Below are 25,535 nucleotides of genomic sequence, written 5' to 3'. Positions count from 1 at the left end.
ATTAGTATTACTTTCACAGATAAATAATATTGAGTATATCTGTTTTTAAAGAGTACTCCTCACTAAATAATTGATATTTCTTTATTTTGATCTTAAGAAAACATTGTCTACATTTTTACAAATTTTGAATTAACCTAACATTTTTGACTTACTGAAAATACTAGGTATTAGAACAGTTGATGTTTTTACCCATTATACTGATTTTAGCAGCTGAAAGAAAAGTATTATTCGTTAGAGAACTTCCTAAAGCCAGGTGACACTGGTTCCAGATAATCTGAGAGCCTGATCTTAAATCTTTCAGTTTATCCTAGTATTTTACCCAGTGAAATTAATAATACTGACATGTTGGAAACAATATTACTGGCAATGAAGATGACTCTTACGAAGTGTGTGAATCCAAAACATACCATACTTTCATATCTGTCCTGAGATATATCTCGTGTGTGTGTGTATTTTAGGATTTTGAAAATAGATATTTTAATAGACCACATTTCTTTTTTGGTTAAAGAGACAATCTAATAATCTCCAGTAACCTTTCTCCAAAGTTATAGGCATAAATGGAAAAAGTTATGGTTAGAAATTGAGGTTTCAGGAATTAAAGTTTAAAATGAAATTCATCTAAATTTAAGCCACATCTCAGTTGCAAAGTTAGATATGTTTCAGAATTCATAGACTGACGGTTGAAGTACTAGATTTTTTACATTTTTTATGGGGTAGGACTGACGTTGAATTCTAAGATTTTTCTTATCAGATTGCCAAAAATATTTCAGACATTAGTTGATGTGGTCTTGTCTTATATTGCCGTATTAGATGCCGCCACTATGATGTGGTTTGAGAAACTTCATGTGTGGCTTCTTTTTGTGGAGAAGAATATCATCTATCCATTGATTATTCTCAACGAACTTAGTAGCAGTGCAGAGACAATTGCTAGTCCAAAAAAACTGGATGCAGAGTAAGTACAATATTTCTTAAATCTGAGTTTGACTACTGGGGGCTGTCAGCAATGTTTTAAGTTACTGACCAAGTAATAATCGTAGTCTCTTTGGGTCAAGGCACTCTGAGATTAAAAAATTCAGGTGAAATTTTGTCTTACTTTCCTTTTCTGAACATCTGTTACTGCTCTTGGCATATCACTACTGCAGACATCTTGTTGTTAACTGATATTTTATGAGAGCACATTTACTAAAAAAGGTTATTTTTAATATTAGATGATGAGTTTGGGGGATGGCTATTTTTTTGTACTACAAATCAGACCATCTAGGCGATCAATTGCCTATAGAGTCATCCTATTGGTCTACCCGCTAGAGTTAAGTATGTGTTGTTGGGTAAGCATTAATATATGTTTTTTATGTGCCAAATGCTATTGATGTTAAAGAAATAGAAATATGGAGGAACTAGAGAACCACATGTCAAAATGGCAGTAGTTACTTATTTTCTTAACATGCTTATTTATATAAAAGATCATAATACATATTATTAAAAGGGAATATTATAAGAAGTTATTTTAGGATGTTATTTGTTTAGCTATATAAATCATTTTTAAAAGTTAAAAATTTAACTAGTGGTTACCAAAGGAGAGGGGGTGGAGAGGGAGAAGGGGATTAATAGGCACTATAATTCACACTCACAATATAGGTAGGTCATGGGGAAAGTAGTACAGCACTGAGAAGCCAAGTCATGACTCTATAGCATCTTACTACACTGATGAACAGTGACTGCAATTGTGGGGGGCAGGTGAGGACTTCATAAAATTGTATATCAATGATATTTTAATAAAAAAATAGCCACAAAAATGTTTAAATTTTATATGCTTAGTAAATGGTGATTTTTCTGATGTCAGTATATTTTTTAAAGTTCAGTCATTGGTTGATGAGTTTTGCTTTCTTTATATTATAGGTTTGGTGCATTAATGATCACCATTGCTGGTCTGAAGTTGCTACGATCCTCTTTTAGCAGCCCTACATATCAGTATGTCACAGTCATCTTTACAGTGCTCTTTTTCAAAATTGACTATGAAGCTTTTTCAGAGACCATGCTATTAGATCTCTTCTTCATGTCCATACTCTTCAGCAAGGTAATTTATAGCTGAAAGGAGTATCCCTGTCTGTAAAAAGTGTCTCCTTAATTTTGTGAGAATTATACTTGCATTTCATTCATATCATTATCTTTTAAGTAATACCTTTCTTTAATCAATCAGTTATTTAGGAGCATATTAGAAGCCCTAAACAGTGCCAGTCACTGTGATCCATGAAAGACATATTTCTTACTATAGGAAGGAAGATAAGATAAGTTTTATGGAAAAATTAGAGAGATACTAATAAGTATGTATTTTTAAATATTTGTGTCTTCCAAAAAGGGGGTTTGATTTTGAAGAATTTTAGAAATAGACATGGTAGCAATTGAACCAGCCTGTAGCTGCTTCATAGATGGAGGGAGGAGAAAACATGAAAGCTGAATGAAGTGGGTATGTCTGTGGGTTGTGTAGCCCTGCGGGAGCAGTTTAATGGGGATGCTTGCAGAATACTCTGGAGCTTACAGAATGCTTCTAAAATGTGCTATCCACCCATAAGATAGGTGCTTGTAGTCCTTTACAAGTGAGATGGTAAAATTTGGGTGGTCTGCTGCCCATTCTTAAGAATCATTTTGTGTAACCATACCACTACTTTTCTAAATGAACTAGGTTGTGCAATAAGATAATTTAAAAATTTTAAAAAGCTTAGATTTCATGTTAACTCTGACCATACAAAGGACTTTGACATGTATTATCCCATTTGATAGGTTACAGAGAGCTGAAGCATATGAGCAGCTACAAAACACAGTAAAAGCCCAATTTTAGGAAAGTTAGCCTGGTCAGCCACATTTGGGATGAAATGGGAAAGAGAGAACCTAAAGGTATGGAGAAAAGTTTCAGAGATTGTGATAGTAATTCAGATATGATAGAGGTCTGACCAAAGATGGGAACAGTACAAATGGAAAGCCATTAATTTCCACAAGGTTTTAGTGACAGTCAGTTTCAAAATATTGTGCTACATATTGTGCCAATGGCTTCTAAAATACTTAGACATATTTGTTCAATCACTGATTTGTATGCATTTTTATTATTTATTTCTCTTCTAGGGAACATGGTTAATCAAAGAAGGAAGCCAGAAAGTTAATCAGATAATTGTTTGTATAAAGAATAGTATGATTTCTCACATATCTAAATATTTAGATTAGAAACTGTATTGCAACTTATTATATTGGTTGGAAAAAGTGAAAGTTACAGTAAAATATAAACTATAAACAATCCTTGAAATAATAACTACACTTAACTTGCATTAGTTTGAATTTTCTTAATACTTTCAGTTGTTAAAAATGTTTTTGAGAGCATACCATATGCAAGAACTGCTTTAGATGCTTAGACCACATCAGTGAACAAAACAGAAAGCTCTGACCTTAAGGAGTCGGCATTTCACATGGTTAGTGGATAGAATTTAACAGTGATAATCAAGTAATATTCAGGGGATGTCTTCAGATATATTTTTTATTTTAAGATACCCTTGTCAGAGACACCATCAGTTCAATAACCTTTTAAGAAAAAATTACTGTAAATATGTACAGAAATGTTTTTATCCACTAACCACTTATTCATGTAATTGCCTATCAATTTTTCTTCAATATTAGAGTTAAAATTGAGTACAGTCCATTTCACATTCAGAATCTGAAGAGTTTTCTGAATCACTGCTTTTAGGCAAAATTTTTAAAGGCATCTTGATAATATACATGCTGCTTTTACTTGCTGTCATCCTGGTCATATTAGCCCCAAGGATTGCCAGCATGATTTTGAGTCATGGCAAAGAATGCAAGGGTTCATCTGTGTTTCCTAATTGGTTGAAGCTATGATTCAATTTTAAATTGGAAGTTAAACAGATTCATTTGTAAATCAGCTAAATGACTTAAACATGATGTGGCAGTGCCTGAATGATGGCACGGAAGAACCTTTTGCTTTTAAGATTCTGTGATTTGCTTTGAGAATTGGGGTCTTGCATTGCCTAGCATGCAGAGGCAATCTTGGGTAAACATAGTAATTCTCTTTCAGTGTTGAAGACATATTCACAACAAAACAGATCCTAATTTAAGTAAGACTAAAATGTGTATTGTATATCCATTGATGAGAATACCTGAGATCATTAACAGATAGATGCCTAGTACGCACTATTAAATTCTTAGGCAGTGACAACTGTATTGCAACTTTATCCCCTCCTGGCTGCTTTCAGATTCTTTTTACAATCATTAATCCATCTCAAGCCTAATTCTCATCAGTCTCCAATCTTCTGAGCAGATTCCTTTTGACATTGCATTTAAACCAAAGCGCAGCTTCCAAAGCATTAAAACTTGAAGAAATGTGTCTCAGGATAAAAATATATATGCATTATTTAAACTTAATAGACATCTAGAATTCCTGACTTTCTTTGATTTGCTCATAGTAGTACCAGTGTAGCTAGGAGAGGCCAAAGAATTTTTTAAATGGACAAAACACAAATCCATAAATCAGCTAGCTGCATTTACTTGAAAATCTGTGCAGTGTTTGGCAGTTGATATGTCTTCTCCTTTTATACAAATGGCAAGTAATTTCAATGCCGTTTCCCTATTAGGAAGAAAATACGTATTAGGAGTCTTTCATTTTCTAATTCAAATATATGATGATAAGGTTTTTACTGATTGTTTTTCTTTTCCTCCTACAGCTTTGGGAACTCCTTTATAAATTGCAGTTTGTGTACACTTACATTGCCCCATGGCAAATTACATGGGGTTCTGCCTTCCATGCTTTTGCTCAGCCCTTTGCAGTGCCCCGTATCCTTCTAAGAAAAGTTTTACATAAAGGGCAGTTATATCCTTGATGAGAATGTTGGTTTGTAGGCATAACCTTTCACAGGTGAAGAGTATAAGTTACTATGTGATAAATTATCAAAAATTCAGTCCTTTGAGTCCATGCCTATATTGATTTTGAATATTTAGCTTATATTAACATCTGTGTTAATATAATAAATCATCTTAATATAAAAACATTAAGGTTTCATAATTTAATAATTCTGATTTAAAATTTTGTGTTTGCATGTGTTAGTATTAAATCCTGGAATTTTCAATAAATACAAAATATGTGTAGAAATACTTTTAAAAGAACGAGTATATAAAACATTTTTCACGATCACATTATAATTAAACTTTATGTCCAGAATATCCTCATCATTTAAGAGAACTTTCTAAATAAAAGTAAAGGTTAGTGATCATGTAGATGTTGACATGCAAACTTTTTGTATCTATAAATTTTAATTTAATCCTCTGGAAAATTAAACCCAGGTATCTTTACCCAAGAGTGATATATGGACTTTTACCAAACATATATTAGCAAATATTTGTTTGGTTTCCTTTAAAGCATCATGTCAAGCTTGTATTCCTCTGATGGACCTCATTTTTCTAATTTCTGTAATTGCAGTATATTTGTGTGTGTATGTGTACATGTGCTCAGGTGAATGTGTGTGTGTATGTGTGTGTGTCCATGTGTCTTAGATGAATGTTAAGGTCCTTAACCATTTTCCCCAAGATTCAGCCATGTTGTTTGTTCAGGCTGCCATATCAGCCTTCTTTTCTACTCCACTAAACCCCTTTCTGGGAAGTGCAATATTCATCACTTCATATGTTCGACCTGTGAAATTCTGGGAGAGAGACTATAAGTAAGTAAAATAAATTATTTGAAAGTCAGTTTTTGTTATCCTTACTAGGAAAAACTATTGACAATATTAAAAGTAATTAATTAATGGTTAGTAATTTTTTTGCTGAGGTATTTTGCTAAAATTTTACATTCTTAAAATTAGAATCAATGAATACTATTTATTTTCTCTACCTTTGTGTTTATGAGATTTTTAAAAATTTAGTTCTAGTTGAATATACTCATTTTTCTGCCTTTTTTCTTTAAATATTTCTTAGAATTATTCCATGTTAATAAAACCCTCAAACTTTATACTATGCAATGTGTGTATAGTCCAAATTAGTTATCTTACAGTTTTCTTAGAAGTAATGTTTCTAGAACTAAATTTTTCATAGGTTATTTCTGTTTTCTCATGAGGATAAATTTTCAGCTAAATTTTTCATAGGTTATTTCTGTTTTCTCATGAGGATAAATTTTCAATGACTGTCTTTGTTCATAAAGTGTTTTCTTCATTTAGTTTTAGTCTCTTAGGCAGGCTGTTTAATATGATGCCTAGTAACTGTCTGTATATGTAATCTCACCAAATATCTTTTTATTTTTTTGATTTAAGAAAAAATATTTGAGAAGAGAATTACTGATTCATGGAGTTTAAACATTTTAAAGGCTTTCAATATGTATTAACATACATTGAGGAAGAGCCCAGTACTATTTATAATTCTAATGGCCATCTCCATAGTTGCTTTTCTGTCTACACTTTCACATATTGGGACATTTTATAGGTGAAAATAGTCATCTCACTTTTTAAACATGAACTAGCTTGTGGATTTGAAATTTTTGCTCTGGTCATTAGTCTAAAATCAAATGTGGTATTTCCATTTTTGCTAAATTTCAGTGTTATTTATATCCTATTCTTGGCCAACTAAAATTTAGTTCAAAATAATGTCTTTGGCATTGGTCCTTAAATTTTTTTGATCTTAGAACCCCTTTACAGTCTTAAAAATTATTGAAGCTCCAAGGAGTTCTTGTTGATACAGGTTTTATTTGCCAATATTTACTGTATGAGAAAATGAAACTTGGAAAGTTTTAAATGTTTAATAGTTAATTAAAAGATAACAGTTGACCCATTAGATGTTAATATAAATAATATTTTTATAATGAAAATAACTATATTTTCCATCCCACTAAAAAATAAGTTGGAAGAGTATCATTTTTATAGTTTCATAAATTTCTTTAATGTCTGGCTTAATATAAGATAGCTAGATTTGCATATCTGCTCTGCTTTCAACCTGTTGTTGCAATATGTTGTTTTGATTGAAGTATATGAAGAAAATCTGGCTTCACAGAGACATAAGTGAAAGGAAATAAGTATTTAATAGCCTTTTCAGAGAAGTATGGGTATTCTTTGATCTAAATTGACAAATAGTTGTTTCTTAAAGATCAATGGCAGTATGGAATCTAAAACCCTATCTGTGAATTTTATTTTGAATCTTTTATCCATGTATTATCTTCTAACATCATTTATGACTATTTAAAAAATATTGGTTCACTAGGAAATGTAGGTCTTGCAAATTTTGACACATTTATTTATAGTATTAAAAAATGTATTCTTTCACATCACTACCAATCTCAAAGTATTGGGAAGCTATTAAACTTATGATGGTAGATACTGTATTTTCCAAAATTCTGAAATTTGCTTGAAAACTTGAATGTTATTATTGGCAGCATTCTCATGAATTTTGGTATTTTTTCCTGTGCGTGTGTGGCAGTGAATAATAGTACCATTTGGTGGTGCTGCCTTGGTTCATGTTAAAGCCCCAGCCATCTTACCCCCATTGCTTTGGTACCACCAATGCAGTAGTCAACACAGTAAAAAAAGCAAGTAACAGTTCAGTATTATGAAAACAGTTTTGATCTGGAAAACTTCCTGAAGGAGTCTTAAGTTCCCTCTTCCAGTTTCTGTGGATCACATTTTGGGAGCCCTCTTCTGAAGAACACTGTACCCTGGGCATTAATAGAACTAACTTCCCCTTGCAAAGAATGTTTCATGCCCTGTGTATTTTTAAGACCTGTACGCTGTGTTCATTTTTTTTGTTTTTTTTACATTAAACTCAGTGCCTTTCCACACAGTTCAGTGAAACATCAGCTAGGAAATAACCATTTTATTTATGTATTATGGAGGTCTCAGTAAAAAAAAAAAAACCTTAACCCTAAAATTATGCCACTAAGGAGTTTTATCAATACGCTCATAGGTTTTTCTCAGAGATACTCATAAAGTGGTAGTATTTGTTTCATCTATATCATATAGTTTCTCCCTTTTAATTGTTATACATTTTTCAAATATAAAAATGTACTAAAAATGTTTTATTTTGCCCTCCTCAGCACAAAACGAGTGGATCATTCAAATACCAGATTGGCTTCCCAGCTTGATAGAAATCCAGGTAATATCTCTATTTGTGAGTAAAGGATCAAGTCTAAAGGATTTGGTATTTATATATTTCACTCCCAACTTGTTGGAAATCCTCTATGGGTTCCAAGTGGTCAATTTTTAAAAAACCAGATATCCTTTGCTTTATTTTGTTTTACATTAGGAAAGTATATATGAATTAGAGTATCATTCATGTATATACCCATCTTTTAAAAAATAAATATTAAGAATGCTGATAGGAATCAAAAATGCCACTCAAAGATTTTTCTTACATGGGTTTAAAAAATATAAACCTATGTGAAAAAATCTAAAAACTATAAAGTATAACCATAGTTTTAAAAACACAGTTAAGGTAAAACTGGTCAGGTTATTGATGAGTGTACAATCTGACCAATATGTGTATTATTAATACGTTTGATTCTCTGAATGTTTAGGTAATTATTTATTTAGTTTATTGTATATAGAGATATCACATCGTAGGGGGTAAATAGCCACTCAAGGGGGCTTCAGTGGGTAGCGTTTTGGTGGTGGACTGTTATCTAATGTCTAATCCTTAGTTCTGTCATTTGGGGAACATCCTTTTGTTGGCCCACCCATCAATTATCTGGCATAGGGAGGGTGAATCTCACAAATCCAGCCATAAGTGATTAATTTTTCAACCAGAATTTCAATTAATTTACTAAAATATATATCACTCCCAAATAGACTGCCATATATTTATCCATTTGACTGGCAGATTCCTTCAAATGCTCTATGTGAGAAACTAAATTATAATAATCAGATTGATTCATCATTACAAATTTGGGTTAAGAAGTGCTAGTAGTTGATAACTGTCATTATCACATTCTGATAGACAAAACATTTCAGCACTAATATATCTTTGTAAGGGCCTTGGAATTCTCATGGTGCTGATCCTACAAGTGAAAAAGACCACGTCCTGAACTAAAGCACACACTTTTGTAATGGATAGGCAGAGCATTAGATACAGTCATTTTATTGAAGTTAGAGTCTGGAGTTCCCCTTTCATTATTTTATTTTTTAGTTAGGCTGAGTTTAAAATAATTGAACGCTTTGTATATTTTGCCATTCTCCAATACTGTCCTTCATGCATCCCTTTACAGATTACTGCTTTGGATAGGTTACTTCTAAAGGTGGTCATTTTATTTGTTAGCTGATGTCTTATCCTAATTTTTTTCTTAAAGGATGTTGCTGGTAAATTTTCTGGATTGTTTGCTGCTGTTTCTGTTATGTCCAGTTATTTCTGTTAAGCTAGTTTTAGTCATCTCAGTATGTAGCCTTTTTTTGACTGACCAAGTTCTCTTTGCTTTGGACTGTCTTGTTTGTTCAAATCTTGTATTATTTTATCCACTTCCTTTATCAGTTTTTCTTTGTGTTCTAGTTCTGAATTTATTTTATCTTTTCCATTTCTCTTGCATGGTTTTAATCATAAGGTTTGATTCAATGAATAATTGAATACTGATAGAAAATATCTTGCATTATTAAAGAGTTGAAAGAGACCCTAGGTTTCATCTAATCCGGTCATCACATTTTTTGAATGGGAACCAGAGATTTAGAGAGGTTATGTGACTTCTAACTCTAAGTTCTGAAACTTTTCTCTTTAATCTTATTTTTCATTTTTATATAAAAATTGTAAGGGTATGTATATTATTTTCCTTGTCAAAAAAATAAAAAATTTATATATTAATGAAGTATTTTTAACAATCCTATTTGTTGATCTAAAGAGGACTTATGGTAAAAGTTAACATTTTCTTTAATCCCTTATTATAGGATCAGATGACAATAATCTGAATTCCATCTTTTATGAACATTTGACCAGATCCCTACAACACAGTCTCTGTGGTGATTTGCTCCTGGGACGGTGGGGAAACTACAGTACAGGGGACTGTTTCATTCTTGCCTCTGACTACCTCAATGCCTTAGTTCACCTTATAGAGATAGGCAATGGTCTGGTCACTTTCCAGCTGCGGGGACTTGAATTCAGAGGTAAGATACTCATCTTCTGTTTCTATAGTGTACTCCTGTGACATCTAAGTTTTATGTGTTTCCATCTCAAATAAAAATTCATAATAAAATTAGATCCTTACTCTTTGGAATTGTGGAATGAGAATAGTTGTTGAGAAGTAATGATCAGGTATTTTTCCAAATTTCACCATCAGAGAAGAATCATTTTTGTGGTGTGCTATATATGTAAGGCTAGTATCACTAGTGTATAATTGACTTATTTTCCTGGTGATGTTGAATTTCTGTTGCTCCATGCTTGCTCTCTTGACAGTCTCTCTTTGTTACCAGTTGCACATACTTGTTAGATGGCTGGCAGCATAGAAGGCTGTTTTTGTGTGAAGCAGAGAGTAGCTACCTCAGTTACTTTCATATAGATGCCATGCCTTTGTTTTCAATAGTTTTTTTTATTGAGGTGAAATTCATATAACATCAAATTAACAACTTTTAAGTGAACAAATCAGTGGCATTTAGTACATTCACAATGTTGTGCAACTACCACCTCTGTTTAGTTCCAAAGCGTTTTTATCACCCCAAAATAAAACCCATTAAGCAGTTACTGCCTATTCCCCCACCAGCCTGCAGCAATTTTATGTACTGACCAATAAAGTTATTGCTATGTAGAAAACCACACATTTAAGAAACATCAACTTGGTGTGTGTGTGTATATATATATATATATATATATATATATATATATATATATATTATAATGGCTGAATTTGAGTATCTTATAAGCATGAAAAGACACTTGTTTTAGAGAAACTAAGAAAGTCCTATTAATGCATCTTTCCATTCTAGGGAGCTTGTGGGCTTGGGAGGTTTCAGAGAGGGAGCATCAAGCCATATTTTGATTGATTCTAAGAAGTGACCTGCATGTTTTTGAAATAAGAGAGAAGCCTTTGGCTAAATATAGGATCAGTTCAGACCTATATGCTATAGCTTTATTATCACTGTGGCATTGAATCAGAAGGCCTGTTATATAATGTCTTTGTAAATGGAGCAAGTGCTTCTCTAAAGTTGCTCCATTCACTGGCAATAAGATTTTGCATGTGTGATACTCAGATTAAGGCAGTAAATGTTGATGTTTATTATTCATTTGTAATCTATTTATAATCCATTCTCTCTGTAGATCTATCAAAATTTTCTATCCTTGTTTTATGGTTTGTTTCTGCCTCTCCATCAGGAGTCCAAGACCTTAGTTCCATCTCTTTCAGAGTCTTACCCAATGCTGTTCAACCCTAGCTCATCTAGGCTCTCTCAAACCAGTGCTTTTCAAACAAGGATGGTGTATATATTCTTTTTAAAGGAAAAATGTTGTGGAGCCCCACTTATTATTTTCACATATTTAATACATATTAATGTAATTTAAATATGTGCCTTTGTAAAATTGAATATAATCCCTATATAGTCCTCTGTGTAATATAAGGAATTTATAAATTTAAAAGGAAGCAAGACCATAGAACAAAAGAAAAGTCAACGTGAATGTGGCAGACATTTTATTAGCCCTAGATTGCTGTGGGTCTTACTATATTTAATCTGATTTTGTATTTTTACTTCAATGATACTAATGTAGAGAATGCCTGTTGATAAGTATCTTGTCTTTAAGATTAAATTATACTGAGCTGTTATGTTGTATAGCCAAACAAGCAGGATGTGTATAATATTTTTGCTTGCAGCATAGACATGACACTGGTAAATAGAGCTCAGATTCTGTTGAGTTCTGTATGTCTGTCTGTATTGTATGCCCTATGACTTTCTTATTACACTCTTACTGAATTAACTCAAACCTTCACAAGATGGACCTTTACTCATCTGGCCTTCATTTGATATGAATGCAGTTGTAAACCCAAACTTGAAAAGTTTGGAATCCATACATCAAAATCAAGAAGGTTACTTCACTGCACAAATTCTGAGAGTCTTTTGATCTGTTAGTGCACATCGCGATTCTGCAGGAGATTAATATGTAGTACACCTGGATTTCTTTCTGGATCTTGCTGCAGGATAATGCACATTCTAAGGCAAATCAATCACATACTTTCAAATAGCTATAAAAATGTCTTTTTTATAAATTTCTTGTGTCTTTGAAGCATTCGTTTTTTTCCCCTTCATTTCCCCCCACCCCCACCCCCTTTGTAGTGGTTTCCATCTCTCTCTGTCTTTTTAAAGGTACTTACTGTCAACAACGGGAAGTGGAGGCCATTACTGAGGGCGTTGAGGAAGATGAAGGATTTTGCTGTTGTGAACCTGGCCATATTCCTCATGTGCTTTCATTTAACGCTGCATTTAGTCAGCGCTGGCTAGCTTGGGAAGTGATAGTCACTAAGTATATTCTAGAAGGTTATAGCATCACTGACAATAGTGCTGCATCTATGCTTCAAGTCTTTGATCTTCGGAAAGTACTCACCACTTACTATGTCAAGGTAAGAGTGTGTGCCTACTTAGGTCTTCTGATAATTACAGGCTCTTCTTGGAAAAGTTGTTTTTTTCTTTTTGAAGGGAGAGCTTTGTTTCAAAGTCATGTTTTAAATACTGTAATATTTAGTAAAGTCAGTAAAACATACCCACCAAGGTCTTGGTATTTCTTTTTTCAGTGGGATTATTCCATTGGTTCATTAATGGTAATAGCTACTGTTTTTAGCTCACAGTTTGTGGTTTTAGGCATTATGTTAAGGAATACACACACATGCATACATATATACGTGTATGTTACCTAATTCTCTAAAGGAATAGTACATTCCTGTTTTATAAATAAATAAGGATCAGAAGTTAACTTGCCCCAAGTCCTCTAATTAGTAAGTGGAGTTACAGATTTAAAATCCAGGCCTCTCTGACTGTTAAGCCCTTGCTTTTAACCATTTGCTTTATACTGCTTTAACAAACTGGAGAGAAGTATTGCAAGATTTGGGAGACCCCCAAATCTTGGGAGTGTCATTCCCATGTGCAACACCAACTACAATTTCGGGGTCCCCAAGGCCACTCTCAGGCTCATTAATTTGCTAGAAGGTCTTATAAAACTCAGCAAAGCTGTTATACTCGTGGTTGAGTTTCATTGCTGTGGAAGGGTAGAGGTTAAAATCAGCCATGGGAAGAGGCACAGAGAACAGAGTCCAGAGACACCAAGGCATGAGCTTCCAGTTGTCCTCTCCTGGTGGAGTTATGTGGACAGCGCCTTTACTCCCAGCAACGACATGTGACAATACTCATAGACTGTTGCCAGCCAAGGAAGCTCTCCTGAGCCTTGGTGTGGAGTTTTAATTGGAGTACAGTCATTTAGATGTGGTTGACCATCCATGCGGCCAGGCTTAGTCTCCAGCTCCTCCAGAGGTCATGGCTCTAAGCCCCTGGGTGAACAAAGACTCTCTTAGCAGGTAGAACATTCCAAGGGACTAGGGGTTACCTTCAAGACACAAGGGCAAAGACTAAACCTCTCTTTGGTCAAGGTTAGTTATTTACTGCACAGGTATTCTATATTTGCTAAAGATTTTACAAAATTACATCAATGTTTTGATTTGGGGGCTTATAAGTAAGCCTATTTTTATAAATTTTAATGACCCATGTCTGAATTTTCCACATCTTGTGTTACTACCTCTGTGAGACACCTTATTTGTGCTGATGGGGTTGAATCTTGAATCTTTTGTTTACTGTTTGGTTAAATGCATCCTCAGGAAGCTAAACAGATTAATTTTACAACTGTGTATGTGTGTTTGGCATTTTCTGTCTCTAGTTCTAAATATGTATATTTCTTTTGCTTTGCTATTACATTTCTATAATTTGATCAAGGATCACAAGATGGTTTAATAGATTTCTCTGAGAAATTTCTCAAAATAAATGTACCATAGTGAAGTTTTTCCACCTCTTTTAAAATATCCTAAATTCAAAAGCTCTAAAATCAACAGAGTAGAACAGTTTTGAAGTTGCCTTGCTGAATTTTTTGTTGTGATTTTAAAAGTATTAAATAAACTTTTTCATCCAGGAACATCTGAGTTATATTTTTAAAGCATTTTAAAAATATACTAAGGTAGAATAAAATACTTTAAGTCATACTTTCAGTAGAACAGTTGGAATTTATTTACTAAGAAGTTGGAGTTACTTGAAACTGGGATTTAACCTGAAAATTTTTTTTCATCTTCTCTTCATTAGGGTATCATTTATTATGTTACAACCTCTTCTAAGCTGGAGGAGTGGTTAGCTAATGAGACAATGCAGGAAGGACTACGTCTGTGTGCAGATCGAAACTATGTCGATGTGGACCCGACATTTAATCCAAACATTGATGAAGACTATGACCATCGGTTAGCAGGCATATCCAGGGAGAGTTTCTGTGTGATTTACCTTAACTGGATAGAGTACTGCTCTTCCCGAAGAGCAAAGGTAAAGTTTGTTTCATTTATAACTCTTTGAATCTGTTTTTTCAAAGATGGAACAATGTTGCTGTTCATTATTGTGAGGTCAGTTTTGTCATATCTTCCTCTTTCTGACCATCTGAGTAAGAGAACCTGCAGTTACTTTTAAAAAATTAAAAGGTTGAAGGGAAGCAATATTTCACAGATACTAATTTGATCTTCTTTGCTGTGGTTTATAGTCACTAATAGGCTAATGTGCAGCCATCACTAATAGCCTGCTTGACAGCTTATGTCCAGAAATAACTAATTAATAGAGAGAATGTTAAATTTTCAGAAGGCACTTTCTGTGTACCAGTAAGTACTTTGAGATGTTTAGCTAAAATCCTAATACTCTATAATAAGGCAGTTGTTTTTAAGTGTGGTTCCAGTATTATGAAGGATTAGATTTTATTTAAAGGTTCCAAAGGACCTCCTCATACACATTTATACTTCATTTATACTGTTCTGTTGTCAAGTTTCTTTTCAGCAGAACTTTTATTTAAAGAGAAATTATGTACTAGTAGAGGTCTTTATTCTCTCTGATTTATTAAATAGGTATCTTATGATTTGTCAAGTACTTATATACCTTTCTGATAACTAAAATGTCTTGTTTTTTTAAAGCCACTGGATGTGGACAAAGATTCATCCCTGGTGACTCTTTGTTATGGACTCTGTGTTCTAGGACGGAGAGCTTTGGGGACTGCATCCCATCATATGTCCAGGTAAGGAAGGCATTGCTGTTTTCAGGAACAGAGTATGGAAAGCTGTATGACCTAAATCTGAAAAATCTGAAATAGTTTTTCATGGAAGAATTCTGTGCTAATTTATTGCAGAAGCCTCTTCTGATACTGTATTTGTATAATAAGTCTTTTGCTAAACATAGTTGAGTTCTACTAAATAGTTGATAGCTGGATTTTAAAATTCACTCATGTGTGAGTAACTATTGATAATATTTTAATGAATTTAAGACATTTTTAAAAATAGTCAACCCATAAAGTTTGATTGGTCTCCTGCTATATATATCTATTTTTCTAGCAATTCACCTCTTTTTAGTTTTCTGTATTTCCTTGCAGTTCTTGTCCAGACCATTTATACTTTTAATATAGTTGTACATTCGATTTTGGGACTCTAAATATAAACTGGATCTCTTGACATACCCATCCAAATGAATCAGAATTGAGAAATACCACAAATTTCATATTTTTCTTTAGTGATCACTACATGTTTTCCATAGCCCCTCCTTTCTTTTAACTTACAGACTGCTTTGTCTGTTCTTAATTTTCATGGATTCTCTATTATTGGGGCTCATAAACAAGTGTCCCCAGTCAAACAGGCCCAACCCATTGTGATTCTGATTCAGGGGTTCCAAGAACAGCAGTGGTTTTATAGCTCTCCCAGATGATTCTGATGCACAATCAGATTTAAGAATCAGTGTAATGGAAGATCTTTGTCAAAATATGTAAACTTTTATCTCCAATCTTAACAGTAATTTAGAGTCATTCCTCTATGGATTGCATGCCCTATTTAAGGGAGATTTCCGTATTTCTTCAATTCGAGATGAATGGATCTTTGCTGACATGGAATTGCTAAGAAAAGTAGTAGTCCCTGGAATCCGTATGTCCATTAAACTTCACCAGGTAAGAGGAAGAATTATGCATTACTGGTGTTTGATGGTACTTCCAAATTATATTTCTTAGGAACCTTTTGAGAAATACTCTGATCTGAAAAAAAGGAAAATATGATTCGTGGCAAGATATTAAGTCTTAGAAGCCTGAACCTGTTTCTAATAGTAAATTTGAATTTTAATATTAGAGAATGACTGATCTGGGCATGAACTTGAGAAACAATGTAAGCAGCGACCAACTGGAAATAAAGGTTTTTGGCCCCTGTAATTCTTGCTTTGACTTCACATTTCACATGCATGTAATTCACACTTCTGTAGCTGAGTGTTGGCCAACCCTCAGTGCAATGTAGTAACATGTTAGGAGCATTGGAAGTGCTGCTGTTGATGAACTATGAATTTGATTTAGCATGTTACATGGAATAAAAGATGGTTAGGACAGGTTTAGCCTTAGTTAAATAATCCAGTAGGGCAGTAAAATTAAAATGAGGCCCCAAAGTGCATATCCAAAGTCCTGGGTCATTTCAAGAATGTACTGCAAAATTAAGTATTGGCACTTGCTGATCTAATCATCCGCTTGATGATAGTTATCAGATATGATAGAGACTACATTAAATATGGTAAGATTCATTAAAACATATCTGCTGTGTGTACTGAAGTCTGATTGCATCTTTTCTTATTCCCAAAATAAAAAGTGAATTTACTGTTCAGGTGATACTAACGTGTTGGACTGAAGTTAAGGTTCATGTTATTTGGGAGCATTACTAATAAGGGATATATTATTTGAAAGACTGAGAAAAGGAATACTACTTCGAGGATGATGGGAAAATATGCCTTAGGGATCAAATAGAATTGTCCATCATCAGACTAGTTTTAGAGTTTTTAGACAAAATGCAATGTATTTAAAAGAAAAATGTATTTCAGATCGAAATGTTTTTAAAACTTTAGAGTTTCTCAAAAGATAACCAATTAACATACCTGCTATATAAGAAATACTCTCTTTTATATAGCATAATAAGCTGACAGCTCCTGGTAGACATCTTCAGTTAATTCTAAACATTATGATGGACGTTTATCCCCATGTCAGAGAAGAAACTGAGGCACAAGGGCATCTGTATTTTCTGATGCCTCAGCTCAGCCCCTCTCTCTTGCTACAGGTGCTCTTGCCTGTTTGCTTCTAGGCCCATTTCCTTACATGTTCCTTTGGCTGTGGCATTATTGCCTGTGACAATGGTTCTCTGCTGTATGTTCAGGCCCAGTACAGTTGGGTACAGCACACTCTTATCATTAGCCGTGACAGAGGGGGAGATGGTGGAGTCAAGAAACTGGGAGCCCTAGAGGCCTAGGGGAAGGGTGGAGCATAGATGCAACCTGAAGACAGTACGTAATTCTGATATGCCTTTGAGTAGGGTGAGATTGACCTATAAAGTAGCAAGTAACAGCCATTTACTGAGCATCATTTTAGCCAGACACTGCATTGTTCATGAGGGACTCTCAGGCCAAGAAAGGTGGATGTGTAAATCCATACTGGTCATCTCCAAAGTTCATATGTTACATACTCATGAAAATGCACACAAGTGAACAGCAGACATATATTAAAAGAAAAGATATAAACACATGCCATATGACCCAAAAATTCCACTCCTAAATAATTACATAAGAGGATGAAAGTTTATGTCCACATGAAGGCTTACACATCAAATGTACCTAAGTTTCAGTCATAATAGTCCAAAACTGGAAACAACTCAAATGTCCATCAACAGATGAACATACTAATTATGGTATTTTCACACAATAGAATATTACTTAGCAATAAAAAGAAATGAGCTGCATGAATGAATCTCAAACATTACATAGAGAAAAAGAAACTAGACACAAAAAGAATACATATTGTGTGATTTTATTTATGTAAAATCTAAAATGGGCCAGACTAATCTGTAGTGACAGAAAGCAGATTGGTGGTTACTTAGCATGTAGAGATTGAATGCCAAAAGGCAGGAAAGAATTTTGGGGATGATGTAAATCTTCTGTATCTACCTGGTAGCAGTGGTTACATGGGTGTGTATATTAGTCAAGATGCATTTAACTGTACACTTAATATGGTATCATTTATTGTCTGTACATATACACCAATGGATTATTCAGCCATAAGAAGAAGAAAAATCCTACCATTTGCAACAACATGGATGGAGCTAGAGGGTATTGTGCTCAGTGAAACAAGCCAGGTGGAGAAAGACAAGTACCAAATTATTTCACTCATATGTGGAGTATAACAACAAAGCAAAACTGAAGGAACAAAACAGCAGCAGGCTCACAGACTCCAAGAAGGGACTAGCAGTTACCAAAGGGAAGGGGTTGGGGAGGGCGTGAGAAGAGGATTAAGGGGCATTATAGTTAGCATACACAATATACGTAGGTCACCAAAAAGGCAGTACAGCACGGAGAAGACAAGGTATGACTCTGTAGCATCTTATTACACTGATGGACAGTGACTGCAATGGGGTGGGTGGGGACTTGATAATATGGGTGAATGTTGAAACCACAGTGTTGTTCATGTGAAACCTTCATAAGATTGTATATCAATGATACCTTAATTTAAAAAAATTGTCTGTAAATTAGGCATCAAATCGGACTAATAAAAAAAGTTTTGTTCCCAGAGAGCTAAATAAATAAAATTTCTATCAGTATTTTAAGTTATAAACGCCATTGTAGGCCACATTCTCTAGAAGCAGAGTCAGAATCCAGTAGTCTCATGCTTGAGGTTAAGGGGCACCCTCAGGAAGATGTGTAAGGAAGTGACGGGGAGGTAGGAAAGAACACAGGAAGAAGCCAAGCAGAAATGTGTTTCAGCTGAATTTCAGCTTCTGCTGGATTCTAGAGGGAGCTCTAGTGTGTGAATATCACCATGACTTAGGTTGTATACCTTATCCCCACACAACCACTGGGAGACTAGACCTCCCTGACAATTCCTGCCCAGGCAGCTCCGTCAGCTTACGGCAGTTCTCAGAAAAGGGAACTGCAAGAGCTGTTCAGAGCCAAATGCTCAAGGCAGTGAAGAGGAGTACACCAGCCTAGTGAAAGAAATCTGGATGAGGCACAAGTGAGGTGCTCCACAATCTGGCTAAAATCTGGTTATCTAAATTTGCACTGCCTTCTAACTTGACCGCAGCCTCCCTGAGTGGTGCTTTACCTGTTGTGCGCACTGAGTTTTCCCCTTTGCCTAGCACAATGCCTCACAACGAAGTGGGTACCCGGTTCCCAGAGGGACTTTATGCTCTAATTACCTTTACGGCTTCACCAAGCTGTGCTCTTCCCCGGCTCATGTGGAGCCCCTCCCTTTTCCTGCACAGTGGCCATCTCCATCCACTGAAATTGTATTCGTTCTTTAAGATCCAGTTCAAAACAACCTGCATTGCGTAGCTTTCCCTAGACATGTCATCTAGACTTGACAGGGTTGCGGTTAGTTTTTGTAATCATAAAATTTTTAAGTCAGAATGAAAAACTACTCTTAAAAATCTGGTCAAGTCTGGCATTACCATTTACCAACTTTCTAAAACTAGGAAGCAGCTAAGCCTGTTTGAGCTTCAGTTTTGATATTTATAAAATGCTGGTATATCTTCTCAACCTGCTTGGCAAGGTTTTTGTAAGAGGTAGATTAAATAGTATACTGGAGAACTTCCTACATTACGCAGCATTATTCACATGTATAGTGAGTACCTTTATTATTCTCCTATAAGCCAGCCCCCAGACTTGGGGAGATTGTCTTCCTTCAATCTTCCCCATTCATATAACACACAGTGTTACGTGAATAATAAGCCAGTCAGTTGGCTTCAGTACAAATGAGTTATCTTACCCAGATGCAAAAATTTATCAACCTCTCAACTATAAATACAGAGGTAGTGAATATAATTGTGTTTCCTCATAACACACCATTTCAGAAATTCAGGTATGTGTTATAGTTGTATGGGTATGTCTCTTGTATCCTTGTTAATTTGTACGTTTCTAAAAGGGAGCTATATTTCATATACTACTTTGTTTCATCCACGCTGCCTGCCACAGAGTCTTGCACATGATAGATTTTAATAACTGTTTACCAAATGAATGACTAGTTAATAAGACTGGGAAGACTTTACTATATTCTCTAGGAGTAGGACTCTTAATCTGTCCTCAAAGCTAATAGCTTTGAGCCATATCTTTACTAGGTGAGACACAGGATACAATGGTATATAGCTGGCCTTGAACAGCATGTGCAGGTCCACTTACACACAAATATTTTTCAGTAAATATATTGGAATGTTATTTTTAAAAAAGGAAAAGTTACAGTGAACTATTTATAGTTTTTGGAGATCCATGACAGTTTGAAAAACCACTTTCTTTTCTCTAGCTTACTTTATTGTAAGAATACAGTATTATATATAACATACAAAATATGTGTTAATCGACTCTGTTATTGGTAAGGCTTCCAGTCAGCATAGGCTATTAGTAAAGTTTTTGGTGAGTCAAAAGTTATATGTAGATTTTTGGCTGCCTGGAGGGTCGGTGGCCCAACCCCCAATGTTCTTTAAGGGTCATTTGTATTAGAATTATTCTAGAGAGCTGCCTTTGTGTGAAATGTACCTAGTTGAGAAGAAATTAGAGAACCTTTATGCAGTTCAGCCTTCCTTAACTGATATCAGTGAGATAATCCTTTAACAGAAAAGAAAAATAATGAATGAAGCTATATAAAGCCAACTTGAATAAGAAAAACAAATAAATTAATACAAAAGTTAGAAATGTTTATTTAAACTTAGGGGACAGGGTTGGATTAAGGAATTTATAAAAATAAAATAGCAGTAATGAGTTAATTCCTAACTTGGTTAAGTTTAAGAATTTATAAAAAAAATTTATAAAAAAAAAAAGAAACTTGGTTAAGTTTAAAAATAAAATAGCAGTAATGAGTTAATTCCTAACTTGGTTAAGTTTAAGAATCTGTAAGTTATGTAATAATAATAACATGCTGATGTGAAATAATCATATTAAAAACCAGTTTTTAAGAATTTTCATTTAGTAACTGATGTAGTAATTATAAAACTTTTTATCACTTCACTGAAGTCATTCACTTCATATGAAACATGTATTTTTTATTTCTGTGTTTAGGATCATTTCACTTCCCCAGATGAGTATGATGACCCTTCTGTGCTCTATGAAGCCATTGTATCTCATGAAAAAAACCTTGTAATAGCCCATGAAGGGGACCCTGCGTGGCGGAGTGCAGTCCTTACCAACTCTCCCTCCTTGCTTGCTTTGCGGCATGTCATGGATGACGGCACCAATGAGTATAAAATCATCATGCTGAACCGACGCTACCTTAGTTTCAGGGTCATTAAAGTAAGTTTTTGGGGCATTTATTGCAACTGAAAGAAATGAAATTTATATAACCATATCCAAACTTCAAAAAAGTTGAAACTCCTTTTATAGAAATTAATAATAATGGCCATACTACATTAGCATTTGTTGTTTGTGAACACTTAACTTGATTTTTCAGTAGTTTATTCTGTCCTCTGAAATATTTTCATGTGCCATAGAGCCTGAAAATTTTTGCTTATTTCTGTTTTGGTCAGTTTTTTATCCATTACATTGAAGTCTTTTTATAGGCAGCACCTCTTAGAATGTCAACAGCATATTGCTGATAAATATGACTCCTAGGTTGCAAAGTAATGCCATAGCTTGTACTTAGTAGTGATCAGTAGCTAACTGGGTAACTATAAATAGTTCACTGTAACTTTTCCTTTTTTTGAAAAAACATTTCAGGGTTTTAGGAGGCTTAATTTCTAAAGTTTCATTTTGATAGTTAATAATGATTTATTTTTATCTACTTCATTTAATCAATCCCAAAGTCACCTTTCAACACTGAATATTTATTACCTCTGATTTCTATAAAAAAAATGATTTCCTCAATTATAAAACTCAGTGATTAACCAATTTGAAAAATTTAATGGAACTACATTCTACTTGATATTTTTATAAGTAGAGCAGGGAAAAGTGCTCTCTAGATGCTTATTAACAGCCTGCTAATGACAATGGAAAATTGGTTAATGCCTGTTCAAATGTGACCTATTTATATTTATTTCCTTCTTTCCACAGTTGGTTACCGTAATGTTTTCCGTATCCCTTTATACAGTTCTGTTTATATGAATTTCATTCTTGGCCTCTTAACCTAATTCCCATGTGTTTTGGTTTTCAGGTGAATAAGGAATGTGTCCGAGGTCTTTGGGCAGGGCAACAGCAGGAGCTTGTTTTCCTACGCAACCGTAACCCAGAGAGGGGTAGCATCCAAAATGCAAAGCAAGCTTTGAGAAACATGATAAATTCATCTTGTGATCAGCCTATTGGCTACCCAATCTTTGTCTCACCACTGACAACTTCTTACTCTGATAGTCATGAGCAGCTTAAAGAAATCCTTGGGGGACCTATCAGCTTGGGAAATATCAGAAATTTTGTAGTGTCAACCTGGCACAGGTGAGCTGGGGGATTCATTTTTCAGTGTCGGTATGTCCCGATCCTCTTGATCAGGCAGTGGTCATTAGCATCACCTAGAAAGGAACAGGTACAGATGTCGTGGCACGATACAAACCTATTGTATCTGAACTTCAAGGAGTAGAGTCTGAGCATTTTTATCTTTAAACTTATTAGATACATCTAATGTATAGCTTTGGTTAAGAACCACTGCTCCAGCATTTGGTAGAATCTTGAATAGTTCCCATTTATTTGTTTAATTTTTTTTTACTCTTTTTGCAGCATAATGCCAGAAGGGTACATGGGCCAACAAACAGGGCTAAATAGAGAAAAACATACAAAACTTATACAGGTTGATTACTTTTTTCTGTTTTACCCATTCCAGCAGTAGGAGGAACACTCTTTACATGTTGAAACTCCTGGTTGTGCAATGCAGATATACTACTGCCTTTTTAACAGGCCAGTCATCACTCAAATCTGCAGTGTCTTCAAGTATGCACATGAGTTTTTTCTCTGCCTTTTGTCGAATAAATTATGACATATGGTATAGGAACATTATAGTTTGGTAGATGGTAAAAAAATCACAGAATATTATTTTCAGTTTCTTAAGAATTGTTTAGATCCTTAAATAGCAGAACTTGAGAACAACAGGATCTGGATTATAGTGGCAGACTCTCAAATAGTTGTTTTTAAATTCTCCCAGGAATACTCAGCACATAAAGAACTGTTTCACCATTTTAACATAAATTCCTATCCAAACAGAAGATAAGACATAAACCACTACACTGTTAGAAGAAATTTTCTTTTCAAAAAATATCTGTTGTTTTGGAATTGCCCTAAAGAAATTGCGTTCTTTCTCTCTAAGAGAAATGGCATAGAGGTTAGCGTGCCTAACTGTCCTGGTTTGCCCAGAACTGAGGTGTTCCCTGGAATGCAGGACTTTGTCCCAAACTGAGATAGCTGTGAGCAGACTAAGATAGTTGGTCTCCCAACACTTAAAAAGAGAAGCATGATTACAGCAGCTCTCTTCAGGTGTGCTACAGTATAAATTAGGTTTAATTTAAATAATTCAGGTTTTCAGGGTTTGCATACTTCACAGGCACTGAATAGTCACAAGAGTTTTATTTCCAACTATGATCTTAATGGTATAGATCCCTTATATGCAGTTCTTTATTATTATGGTATAGGAAAGATGATAGGCAGGGTGTATGAAAGTGAAGTAGATTAGGAAGAATTGAGGCAGGAAATGTAAGAGGGGACTTTTAGGCCATTCTTTGAAAACAAAACAAACTTTTTTGTTTCTAGAACTGATTGCACCATAAAGCCTTTCAAAGGTGCATTAAACATTCAGAATAACTAGAAAAAGAGTAAAGTGTGTATGTTGAAATGATCTTGGGGCAATGCTTCTTACTCTGGTGTTTGTTCTTAGGTTAAGGAAAGGTTGTGGGGCTGGCTGTAACAGTGGTGGCAATATTGAAGATTCTGATACCGGAGGTGGAACTTTTTGCACGAGTAACAATGCAATGACTGTCAGTGATCCTCACAGCAGTGTGTCCCAGGGAGGCACTGGAAATCCAGGGCAAGGATCCGGAGCAGGGCTCCATCCGCCTGTCACATCCTTTCCTGCAACTCTAGGTAATATGAGACAGAAGCACGTGTATGATGTCGGCCTCTTAGCTGTGGGCTTCAATCAGTATGTTTGTATAAAAAGGATTATGTACCTACTTGGAAATATATAAACAGAATATTTTGTTTGATCCCCAGTTGGACGTCATCCTGTTTATAATAATCATTTTATGTATAAAAATATATATATATTACTTGAAATATCATTTCTTTGAAAGTATCATTTTAAATGCTAATAATATTTAATTAATACAATTTATTTAACTTTTCTCCTGTTGGGCAATGAGTTGGTTTCTTCTGAATGTTGTGGTAACTTTTGTATATAAATCTTAGTAATTCCATTTTTAAAGCCTTCACCCTAAGAAAATAGTGACTACAAAGTCAAAAATTATTAGAATATTTAAGACTCCTGATACATAATAGCAAAAAATCTTTCCTGAAATTTTTTTTAATCAATTGGTACTCTCACCAGTCATATATAGGAAGGCTTATCCTGTATACTTTCGTAAGCTTTGAGTATTATCAGTTCCCACCTCTGCTCCCTGCTTTTTCACAGGGACAGGAGAAGGGGTGGTGTTTAATTGCATTGTATTGTTTTGAATTGCTTTAATACCTGAGATTGGAAGCTTTAGGTTAGTTTATCAGCTGTCCCTCTTTCCGAAGTGCCTTGAAGTATCTTGCTCATTTTCCTATTTGGTTATCTTTTTCTTGTTTATATTTGAGCTTTTGTCAGTTTTTTGTGCTACAAATGTATTTTCTCATTCTGTCTCTTGGGTTCCCATTCTTTTCCTGTGAGGAGTGGCTTGCCTTCTTTGGATGAGAAGTTCTTAATTTTAGTATAGAGCAATTTATTTCCTTTATGATTAGTACCTTTTGTATCCTATTTAAGAAAATTTTTCCTATTCGAAGGCCATGAAGGTGTTCTTTTACTATTTATCTTTTACATAAGATATACAATCCCCCTGGTATTCAGTAGGAATCAGATTTCATCTGTTTTCATGTGGCTGGTCCAGTGATCCAATATTGTCCTTTCCTCTACTGCTTTTTGTGGATCATATGAGGTCTTAATACATTTACCTCAATTAAAAAAGAAAAATCCATAGCCGGAGACGGGTAAGATTCCTCAAGGGAGGAACAACCTAAGACAGGCACAGTCACAGGGGGGCCATCAGGTGAGAAATTGGGGATCAACAGTGGTGAGGCTTAGAACCTCACCCCCCTTGTTTTGAGAGAAATCTTCTGCATCTGTGGATGTTTTAATGCCCTTGTCTAGCT

General features: G+C 34.6%; 1 protein-coding gene across 4 annotated transcripts in view; it reads left to right on the top strand.

Moving 5' to 3' along the window:
* Window positions 1–25,535, top strand: part of PCNX1 (pecanex 1) — a 288,523-nt gene that overhangs the window by 195,545 nt on the left and 67,443 nt on the right. For all 4 annotated transcript variants that reach the window (XM_073242202.1, XM_073242203.1, XM_073242204.1 and 1 more), the window contains 13 exons: window positions 811–952; window positions 1,897–2,074; window positions 4,725–4,833; window positions 5,585–5,714; window positions 8,069–8,127; window positions 9,903–10,118; window positions 12,303–12,556; window positions 14,277–14,507; window positions 15,140–15,240; window positions 16,005–16,155; window positions 21,276–21,506; window positions 22,363–22,637; window positions 24,064–24,269. In XM_073242202.1, coding sequence (XP_073098303.1) covers window positions 811–952; window positions 1,897–2,074; window positions 4,725–4,833; window positions 5,585–5,714; window positions 8,069–8,127; window positions 9,903–10,118; window positions 12,303–12,556; window positions 14,277–14,507; window positions 15,140–15,240; window positions 16,005–16,155; window positions 21,276–21,506; window positions 22,363–22,637; window positions 24,064–24,269 — 2,283 coding nt within the window. The remainder of the gene's footprint in view (window positions 1–810; window positions 953–1,896; window positions 2,075–4,724; window positions 4,834–5,584; window positions 5,715–8,068; window positions 8,128–9,902; window positions 10,119–12,302; window positions 12,557–14,276; window positions 14,508–15,139; window positions 15,241–16,004; window positions 16,156–21,275; window positions 21,507–22,362; window positions 22,638–24,063; window positions 24,270–25,535) is intronic.

The sequence above is a fragment of the Manis javanica genome, chromosome 8 (assembly GCF_040802235.1).
Source record: "Manis javanica isolate MJ-LG chromosome 8, MJ_LKY, whole genome shotgun sequence".
Taxonomy (NCBI): Eukaryota; Metazoa; Chordata; class Mammalia; order Pholidota; family Manidae; genus Manis; species Manis javanica.
This window is presented reverse-complemented; position numbering and strand designations above follow the sequence as displayed.